At 39.4% G+C, this 11,158-nt stretch overlaps 1 protein-coding gene across 2 annotated transcripts in view; it reads right to left on the bottom strand.

Moving 5' to 3' along the window:
- nf2a (neurofibromin 2a (merlin)) overlaps positions 1-10,585 on the bottom strand; it is a 26,196-nt gene extending 15,611 nt beyond the window's left edge. For both annotated transcript variants that reach the window (XM_034872830.1, XM_034872829.1), the window contains exons 1-4: positions 9,865-10,585; positions 8,552-8,677; positions 8,288-8,410; positions 5,295-5,378 (exon numbers count right to left, since the gene is read on the bottom strand). In XM_034872830.1, the coding sequence (XP_034728721.1) occupies positions 5,295-5,378; positions 8,288-8,410; positions 8,552-8,677; positions 9,865-9,978 (447 nt within the window). In that variant the 5' untranslated portion in view covers positions 9,979-10,585. The remainder of the gene's footprint in view (positions 1-5,294; positions 5,379-8,287; positions 8,411-8,551; positions 8,678-9,864) is intronic.
- Positions 10,586-11,158: the final 573 nt, after the last annotated feature.

The raw sequence follows: 11,158 nt of genomic DNA on the forward strand, positions 1-11,158 counted from the left end.
TTTGGAAAATGGCTGCAATGAAACAAAGAGTGAAAAATTTAAAGGGGTCTGAATACTTTCCGTACCCACTGTATCTCCGAGAGAACCGAGAGGGATCTCTTATCATCACAGAGCCGGGATAAAAAATTATAACATGCATGTTTGAGAAGAGATATGGATGGATTAGGCATGACTGAGTGGCAGTGGGGGATTTCCTTAGGGCTTCTGTAAAACTGTTGAAAGGATATGAATTATACATGCAGCTACTTTTTTTAAATAGTAGTCTATGACTGTAGATTTATGAATCTAGGTTAACAAGGTCTGCATTGCTGTATGCTATGCTCTGTGCATTGCTTTCTTTGGCATTGTGACTATTGTTAGCTATTATTGAGTTGTTAAAATGATTTGTTTCATTGAGATAGCCAATCTTTATACATTTATAACACTTTTGCTTTTTTCCACAGAACTCACTGGGGTATTCAAGAGTCAAAATTGTGTCAACATTAGACAGACAAATGTAGTATTACTGTGAAAATCTAATTTCTTCAAAAGGGCACCCTCTAAAAGTGCTCAAGAGCGAAAGCAAATTGACTTTTGAACACTTGTTCAAAATAATGGGTATTAGAAAAAGCCTTTGTCATTGACTTTGAGGGGCTGACACCAAAAAATGATACCTCGTCTCATGGATTTCTCCTTCTATAACCTTTGAACTTTTGGCTATACCTTGATTGAAAATAGGTAGTCTTCGAAAGACTTGCTCTGTATTTGATTGTGAGCCTGACACCAAGATACAACATTACCCCTGAGGTTTCAGATAGCTAAAAAACCTTCTGCTGTTTCTCAAGTGTCATTGCAATCACCTGTAGGTGAGAAAAATATACACCACAAATACACTGGCTCAGAAAAATGGAAAGAGACTGCATTGATTGCTGTTTATAATGGGTGACTTTTGATCATTTGCACACAATAAATATGAAGCATTTGACCACTTTTGTGGTTCTAAATAACCAACTCATTCTATGTTGTGTTTATATTATTATTACTTTTATTATTATGAGGTTTAATCGGATTTTATTTTTCTGCCCTTCAGTCTAAAAACAGTACTTTACAGACCTGAAATTAATAAGCTCAACACACAGGCTGCAAATCCTGAAACAGTGGAGAACCGAGGGCCATTTAATTTGCTTCTTTCCCTCAAGGTTCCAATCCTTGCAGTTTCTACTCCCTCAGTTCCTCACCTGTTTGTTTGTAACTGCTACATAATTGATGATCTAAAAACTTATGGAGGTATTAAGGCACCAACTGGGCCTTTCATCTAAGGCATTTTGACAGTGACAGTGCTCTGAGAAGCTTTTAGATTACTTCCAATGATTTCCAACAACCCCAAACAAACAATTCTCATAGGACAGTATGTGTCAAAACATATTTCTCAACAATTATCAACAGCAGCACACAGTGATTTCTCACACAGCCCGGTCACTTAGAAGAAAATCCATTTACAGTCCAATAGTGAGAAAATACAGGTTTCTTTCTTTCAGGTTCCTTATTCTATTCTTTTCTCTTTTTTGTGCATATGTGTGTGTGTGTGTGTGTGTGTGTGTGTATGTGTGTCTGTGTGTGTGTGTGTGTGTGTGTGTGTTTGGTGGGGAGATGGCGGTCATGGAAGGCTTGTTTCATGTGTACACTCCGAAGGTTTTTATGTCATTAGTTAAAATTTCGCAATATAGCTTTTCAGTTCTGCATTTCTGCTGCTTTCAGTATTCTGCAAAAATACAACTCGTTGTTTTTGAATTGAAAACAAATAAAAGAAATAATTTCAAACTTTGCTGCAAACAAGCTGAACATTGAATTGAACAGAAAAAAAAGAACAACAGTTACATTTTAAAGTGCAATTTTCCGCTGACATAATCTCAAGTAGGCAAAGATGAAATATTCCGTGAGCATTAACCTCTTGTGTGATCCAGATTGAAACTCAACAGTGCAACCTCTGTTGAGCTTTTTGCTGTTTACACAATGTTTGGACTATATCTTGTATATATGCTTTGAGGTGTACGTTTACAGAGCAAACATACTGGAGCCTAAATGCTGCAACTTTCAAATATTAAGTTTGGTATAAGTATTGTTGTAAACACAGTGATTCTTAGCAGTGTCATTTATTCCTATTAGTCTGTCATGTCCTTCCCCACTCGGCTGGACACGCAGCTCCACGTCCTCAGTGGCAATTTGGCTGTGGGAGCCGACCTTACTCCCGTAGTCGACCGCTATGCCAGAGTGACTACCTTTGCATGTTTCTTGAAATTCCCTGTCAACACCTCCTTGACGCACTACACCCACTCTGAAGAAAGCAGGAGGCACTGAAACCTCTGCAGACCCACCGAGGCCAAAATATATGCTCACAGAGCATACAAATATCCGGTCAAAAATGTTTTTTTTTTTTTTTTTTTTTTATATCAGATGACTTAGAACTTAGAACTTTTTTTACACATTATCAAAAGGGCCTTTCTCTCCCTCTTTTGTTTTTTCAGTGTTTCTTACTCTTATTATCCACTCTATTCATGCCCACTCTGTAAGTTATACAAGGTAATGGCATTTTTTCTGGCTTCCTACTGCGTTTGTTATGAATTATATGCCACTTCTTGCTCCAACTGGAAACTGATTGCACAAAAACACTTTGTGCGTGACTGTGCATGCCTGAACAAAGATATAATTCACAATTACTTTTACTGTGTGATTTAGACAATATCACGGGCTACACAGTGGTGCTGCAAAAAAACAACACATGATGAGAAAAAGAGAAGGGAAACTCTGCCAAAAAACTTCTCAGCAGCTGCACTGCTAAACAAGTACCTGTCTCCCCTTTACAACGCCAATACACTCACATTGTCTCTGATCAAAGTGGACTGCTGATTAAATGAAAACAGATTGTGACCCCGTATTTTTTGCTGTTTCCAGCCTGAAGTGCTGACAGTAGAGAGTCCCAAGTTCAAAATTAGCTTTGCTGATTTTTCTCGATCCACACAGTTTCGTGTAACCGAGGCCTGTTAAATTGGCATGGGAAAGGCAAGTCTTTGAGGGCTTTTGGCCAAACCTTTGAGGTGGAGCTCTAGTCTCACTAGACCCTGTCCGCCTGTCAAAAAGTTTCACCTCCCTCTCCCTGTCTCTTCTTGACAATTTCAGAGAGATGGGATCCTTCAACCAAAACCGCTGAGATTGCTGGAGGTTTATTACTGTAAGGGAGCTTTCTCCTGTGAACTGATTTCCATAGACTTCAGGTAACTTGCTGTTTGATCCTCAACCAACAAATCAATTAGACATTTTAAACAGTGAACATTCATAGAGGATATTGCAGTTTATAATGCTCATAAAGTATGCTTACTGCTTCAAGTGTAAATAAACCCTATAGTTTTAGCTTATGAAGAGTCAAAATGAAGCAGTTGCCAGCTTAGCAGTGCCTGACGTTGGCTAAACCAAAAATGGGCAAAGAGGTGGAGCGTGAACAGAGTTGAGGCGGGCCAAATGAAGCCTACAGTTTTGGCTCTTCTCCCCTGGTCTTGTTTAAAAATATGTTTAATTCTGCTGTAAAGTTGGGCATTTGTGACATGGTAGTCTTTGGGGATTGACTCCCTTTTAGAGCCAGCCTCAAGGGGGCACTCAATGAAAGACAGATTTTTGCACTTCAGCTTCATTGTTTAGCACCAGAGGTTTGTCGTTTTGTCGGGAGACGTTGGTTTTTGAGGAGCGTGGAGGGGGGGATTGGTTGTCTGGTGAAGAAAGCCAGCACTCTAAATGTCACCCAGCAAAGAAAAATTCAATTGCAATAGCCAGATTTCAACCATTTGCAAGCAACTATGCATATTTTAACACACTATCGATAATTCAAATTATTTGCAATAAAATGTCAAGATTGGGACCTGAATTCATCAACAACACTACTAACTATCCATTTACATTGGTTTTCAGCTATACCAAAGTGGTTAATACACCTGCAGGCCAATCTTAACCTTTTGTATGAGCATTCACAACTGCAGATGTAGCAACATTCTGTCTTTTCATCTCATGTGCCATCTTACTCTTATTTTTGAAGACTGGGTCAGCCACTTGCTCCAAACCCAACGGGAGGGATTCACAATTTTGCAGAAGAATACCACGTCCTTCAACTTGTGCTTACCCTCATCTCTACTTCCATTGGCTGTACACTGTTTGTTACAGCCAATGGAGATCATAACTTCATCAGTAGCAAGAATGCAATGTAGATGTAATCCTGAGGGCACCAAACTGAACACTCTCCATTATTTGGCTGCATCTCTGAAGTAGCTACCGTATTGTCACTTAAACTAAATATGACTGTGGCGATTTTATTTATTCAACATTTTCTGCTACCTGCAGATCTGCTGGAAGGCTGTGCCAACAAGAATGCGCTACTTTAGCAAAGTGGATTGTTGTGCATTTTAGTTACTAAAAGGCTACTTCCAGAGCACCTGGTGTCCTGGGCTTTACATTAAAAGCATTTTATTTAAGGCCCTGTAGCACTTCATAGAATTTAGAAAAAGGCAAAGGCAGTGTAGGTGTAATGTGTGCTTCTCTATTTCTTATTCTCATACAGCAGAGTTCTGGATCGATTATGGCAGATGTATGTCTTTTTTTGGGAAAACCAGATGAGATCACAATAGTCAATAAACTTGCAGTCTCTCTGACTTCATAAGAGAGAAAGAGGTGCAGTATACTTTTTTCAGATGATGAAAAAACAAATGAAAGTATTGTCTTACCAAATGAACAACATTTAAGGCACTACAGGTTACTAGAGACTTTTTAGATATACAGTTTAGTCATTTACAGCCAGAATGAAATCACAACCCAAGATGTAAGGAGGGTAAACCAGGCGAGGACGGTTACAGACGTAACATTCCCCCAATCACTACTAACGCCTTTTAACTTAACCAATTTAAATGATGATGTGATGCTTAGATCCAGAATAAGGTTTAATCTGATGTCTCCGTGTTCTCTATAGTGGCTTCTCTGTGCCACTATAGAGCCATGGACATGAAAACCTGACCAAATATTGCTGGGTCTACCCTGCTTTTCTTTAAAACCATTGGCACAGTTAATAAATTATCCACAGCTGTTAGCACCAAATCAGACCAATAATTTAAAATAAAATATGGTCAAGGAGGAGAAGAAGTCGTCATGAAAATCTTTAAGAAAAGATAAATAAACTTTAAAGACGATGATGTTGAAGAAGATGAATGGATGTGGGTACTGATCTGGGCTGGAAAATAGCTGAGGATAAGATCTTCAGTTCCAAAAAGAGCACTAACCTTGGCATGGACGGCGTAGGAGGCCAGCAGCACAGAGGCCTCAGGTGGACAGTGAATCTCCTCCTCGAGGATCTTCTTCTTTACCTGAGGAGTTATCAAATTAGATCAGTGTTGAGACATTAGCACCGGTAATGTTGCGATGCATCTATCCTCCTGAATAACAAAAGCCCCCTTTATTCCACCTAACACAAACATCTTTCAGGAAGTAACCATGCAGCGTATGTGTCTTCTGTGCCATTTCGGTGGTCGGGTTTTGAAAGAAAAAACCACCATCTACAGCCTGATGTGAATTGGACATATGTTCTTTGTCTTCAGTTTGAGTCTTACATCTCCTTTAAAGTGATTTCCACGTGTGGACAGGTTGGATCAGTGGATAGAGCAGGTGCACGTAAAAATAGAGGTTTATGCCTCGTCCAGGGTTTAAAGCCGACCTGTGACAATTACCTGCATGTTTTCCCTTTTCTCACCTTACAGTCTTATCCATAAAGGGCGGAAAAGCCCCAAAAAATAACCTTTAAAAAAAAAAAGATTTCCACAAGAAGAAAAACACTGATTCCTGTGAGATGAAGGACCTGTATAAGATTGACAGCTGATTGTACTTGACTCAAACACAATGAAAAAAACTTGATACCTTGGAGAGAAGAATGTCAATGCAGGGTGAAACACAACTTTCTGACAAATGTGCTTATGACAGCCAATAGTTTATTCCCTTAATTCCAAAAAAATACAGGAACCGTATACAGCTAAAACTGTGTTTTGAACCAAAAATCTAGTTATAATGTGCTGCAAACTGAATTCAAAAAAGTTCCAGCTACCACTGCTACAGTACACTGGGAGTTGCTCATTTTAGAGAGGTCTGAAAACAGTACAAACTGTGCCAAATAAATATGTTAAGACTTAAGTATCATAGCCACATGGGGACCTATTAGGCACTGGAAACTATTTACCTAAGCCAACATTATTTCATATGATCATTAAGCTGCTTCAAGAATATCTGCTTGCTAGTCAGGAGGGTATAACGTGACAGAAATGCGTGAATTCATGAAAAGCACCAAATCATAATTAGAGAGTGCCGCCCGTTTTTATAATTCATGCTTTTGTCTGTGCCCCCACAGAGACTAGATAGCTGATTATATGTGTGTAAATACCCTCCAGTCAGTAAGAGTGACACAGTCAAGGTTTAGGTCTCCAGTTTATGGCTTATTGAAGGAGTGGTGTTGACTTTTACGGATCCCAGTAATAACAAGAATTTTTAAATGAGGACAATCCCTTTTAACAAGCTCCCAACAGATGAAAGTGCTACAACTCGCAAGATGCCACTACCCAAGCTCGGTCACCTGTCAAACTAACTGAATCACAAACTTGCAAAACTACGTATAGAGCACAAAGCCGGACTGCAAGGTTAGATGGTGCAAACGTGCTTCAGCCGTAGTGGGCAATTTAATGCGTTAAACCTCATCATTTGCAAAGCCAGTCATGCTGTCTTCTCTTCTTATGAAATTTGTTTACAAATGAGACCATGTTGTTGCTGAGATTGCAGGCCGATGTGACGAAGATGTGCATGTGTCTGTTTGTGTAAGTGGTCTAAAGTGTGTGTGAGGGAAGTGTGTGTGTGTGTGTGTGTGTGCTTGTTTGTTGGTTTTCCGGGTCGGTGATCATTTCTGATAAGCACTAATCCAGCTGTCATGCCTGTGACACTATCTGAACAGAGGCCTGCTCCAGGCTTTATGGGAATTAATGAGAGTAAAGTAATAAGGCGACAGGCGATGCAAGGCACTAAGCATTTGTATTCTTCTCCCCTTGTAGCTGTGCACCGCTTTAACCGTTGAGTAATTTGTCAGCTTTTTTTTTTTTTTTTTTTTTTTTTTTTACAAGGGTTCCCTCTGAAATAAATAAATTGCTTCAACCTACCACTAAACGGATTAAGGACACAGAGAGACTTTTTTATATGCCTTAAGTAGATAAGTGCCTCTATTTAAATGTTGAGGAACACAAGCACACTGCTGTCTTAAACCATATAACTAAACCAGCACAATGGGCTATGAGGGCTATGAAGGATGAGCATCCCATGAGAATATGTCATTTACTGGGCCAATAACTAAACCCTTAAAGCCTAATTGATAAATGTGGCTATGGCATTGGATGATCGGAACACAGTTACAAATCTCATTTCTTGCGAGGAGAACGATGTGGCAGGCTGCACTGGAATTCCCCGGAGAGTATTAAGTGGAGAGAAAGGGCAGCAGTAATATGTTGTGCATTGATTCCACATGGCTGCACACAATCAGACAGGGACAATGGAAAAAGTATATTACAGAGTGCTCTGCTCAACAACTTGTCAGAAACTCTGTGGACGCGTGCCCCCTGTTGGCACCCGATCAGAGTAGGAAGGAAGACGCAGATATACGTATATAGCGCATCAGCCAAATAGTTTGCAATGGTTATATTTGAATAATCCTAAATTTACAGAGCCTTTTGAAGGCATTTATGTAAAAAATCTCACACAACTATTTTAAAAGCATTTATTTCAACCCTTCTAGTTTCTCAGAAAGATCCAAGATCCACCATTTCTAAGAATTCTTTTCTCTTGAAGTCTTGAACACAGCACCCATCTGGGAAGATTACGATCAAGGAAAGAGAGGTTTTTGAAGAAAATAAAGTGTCCGCCCACTAGCCAGCCACTAGACAGTAATCCACAGATTCTTGAGAGACACGTTGGATTTCAGGTTTACCTGTAAGCCCGCAGCAATTTCAACTTAGACAGCAGCAGAGAAAGAAGAGAATGTGTCAGTCAACATAAGCGTACAAAGAACCTACTCTTAAGGCCTTCATGGCATGATAGGCACAAATGAAATCGATAGGACGACGACAAGATAAGTATATAAAAGGACAAATCCAGAGTATTATAAGAATAGATTTGAATCTGATTAACCATAAAATGGTGAAAACAAAACTCTCAATACATGAATATCTTGTATATTATATATAGTTACCTGTAGGAAGAAAAGATGTTGTGTGATATCTTGCACTAGCTCCTCCTCAGCATTTTCAGGGTAAAACTTGGCCAGAAAGTAAAGGGTGATTGGTTCCTCCTTTGGTACCTCCTGATCCAGGACCTATGACATTGAACCAAAGAAATCAATATTTACATTTGGTGGCCGCCATGCATTCCCTCGTCATGCTTGCTACGTCTTAATCATAAATGTTTATATGGCTCATGGCTGTTACAGGACCAGTATCACATCATAAGCACTTACCCTCTTTTCCATTTTCAGCCAAGCAACTGTGTCCTTGATGTTATACTGGAGCCCAAAAAACCATGTCTCCCTCAGTCCCAGAGTCCGGCACACAAAGTCAAAAAGGTCTTTTCCTTTCCACTTGACCTAAAATACAAACTGTTTTAATCGATCCAATTTTCTCAGAAGAGAAAAGCTGAAAAGACTTTTAATTGTTTAATTTATTTATCCCGCTGCATACAAAAAACAGTCAGTCTGTTAGAGCTAAACAGAGAAAAAAGAAGCACTTAATTCTTTACAAGTTTGACTATCAGCAGCCATTCATATGATGCTGTGTCTACTGAATCAAGGCATACTAGCATTTCCATTAAAACGTCAGTCTGTGGTTGAAAGCAGGGAGCCAACGAAGCAGGCATACCAGGTGTCCATATCCAATTATGACTGCTTTCATACCAAGCTTCTGTCAAGTGCATTCAAGGTTAACATGAGGAAAACTGTTGGGTTAAAAACGGATAGAAATGAGGAAATCACCTTTACCATGCAGCAGGAATGGCAACTAGTAAGGACAATCAAAGAATTCTATGCAAGAGGAATGAACATTTAGTCTACATAACCAATTCCCGGTAAATGCTATTTACAAAATCCATAATTGATACAATTATCACCCCAGCACAAAAAATAGAAATCTGCAACTAACATGCTGCTGCTCTGTGTAATTACCAACTGCAAACGTTGGTGGGGTGCCTCCCCTTTAAATACAGAGGTGGTGTCTGCAAGTCATTTTGATGCCTGTTACTTCTGATATATCATCAACTAAATCATATGCTAAACCAGAAGGCCAAAAATACATATTGAAACCAGCGTAAAGTGTGTTTTTTACTGCACACTGCAGGGTGGTTCACAGAGCGTCAGCATTGCAGCAAGTCCCATGCTGCATTGAGCTTTGCCGTTGACTAAGATGTTCATGACTCCATTGCAGCATAAGACAGAGATACATTATAACAGATATGGTCTATGTAGAATAGGCCCATTATACCAATTGCGTTTGTTCATAGTTGCTTGCTGCCATCTAGTGTCGGTAAGTGAAACTCTCATTTGATATGAGCGACTACGTCCCAGTCCCTGTTACCTAGGGTAACTACACGCGAGTTTAGTCATTACAGACAACAATGTGGTTAAGCATGAACACGGCATTGTTGCATTACAATGCATGCCAATTGGTAACCCAGTCAGTAAGAGAACTTAGATGCACTTGGTGCTGTGGTCAGGAAAACCTCGACGTAAAGTTAAAATAAATGATGCTCTGTTTTTGAAACACACATAACGTTACACACCTCGCAGCTGAACTCCATGTCTGACTCCATTGTGCAGATCCTGACGTTGAAGTTCCTGGCTTGTTTTCTAAATAACGAGGTAAATCCCATTTTCGCCGCCAAGGCACTTGCCATCGCGAATAGCTAATAAACTTAACTTTTTAGTTTTAAAAATGCGTTAATTACTTAAAAAATAAGTTCGCGGTTAAGCCATTAGGTATGCTGTAGACAGCAGATTAGTCAATTTGGTATATACGTTAGCTACCTTATCATAAAATGAGCACGGATTTGCTTGAGACTGTCCAGCTTAACGTTAACATCGTTCGGGTATCAATGGATGCTTAAAAGCAAACTTCCATTAAAGTTTGCATGAGGCTTTCACTGACATGTTCTTAGTTTATTCATGTCCCATACATATTGCGTATTCTATGGTAGATTTTTTTGTAATTTTACGTTAGCTACAAAACTAAAAGTTTACATTTAGCACAAGCTGCCAGTGCACTGTCCTAGGCTTGCGGCTAACGTTAGCTAGCTAGGTTAGATAGAAACTATAACATGAACGTTACATATCCAATATAAGCCCTTATCATGCACTAAAGTTTTACATCTTTATACCGTAAAAAATGTTGACATTTTCATCTACGCTTCTGAGAAATTCCCGATCCAATATTCCCTGTCGGGACAGTTCAAAACTCTTCTGTTGCCGCAAATAAACTATGGTGCAAACGAAGCACCAGCTACCTGCTGCTAACCATTTCCCCAGAAAAGCAATGCTGCATTCAAGTGCCATCAAGAGTGTTGTGATAACATTGTAGTGCACATTAACAGAGAGAATGATGTGTTTGTATTTATCAAGACTGATAAAAATGAAAGTACAAAATATACATGTTCTCTTTCACTTTCTGACACCAACCCCAGCCCAAAGGGGACACTATATTAATGTAAACAAATGCAAATAATTAAGTCAGAACAAATCAAGTTCATGGTGAGAAAATATTTTTTTAAATTGATGATTGGTAATTGACAATGAAAATAATTGTAAGTACCTAAGGCATGACATTGCCGTTTTTTTTTACTGCTGAAGAATTTTAACTAGGCCTACATCTTCTTTGGCAGTTCAGTTTATGCTGTTATGATATAAAACAAAAACAAAAAAATCAACAGTGTCCCTGTGAGAGAATCCCATAGGCGGTTAAAGATAGGATTATCCGAGGAGCATGAAGGTAGCATTGTTTCCCCATTCCTCTTGACCGAACCACCAATCACACTTCACTACATATCCTTTGCCTCGCCCCTAGCCAAGCCCCCTGCGCCA

Source organism: Etheostoma cragini, chromosome 5, assembly GCF_013103735.1.
Source record: "Etheostoma cragini isolate CJK2018 chromosome 5, CSU_Ecrag_1.0, whole genome shotgun sequence".
Taxonomy (NCBI): domain Eukaryota; kingdom Metazoa; phylum Chordata; class Actinopteri; order Perciformes; family Percidae; genus Etheostoma; species Etheostoma cragini.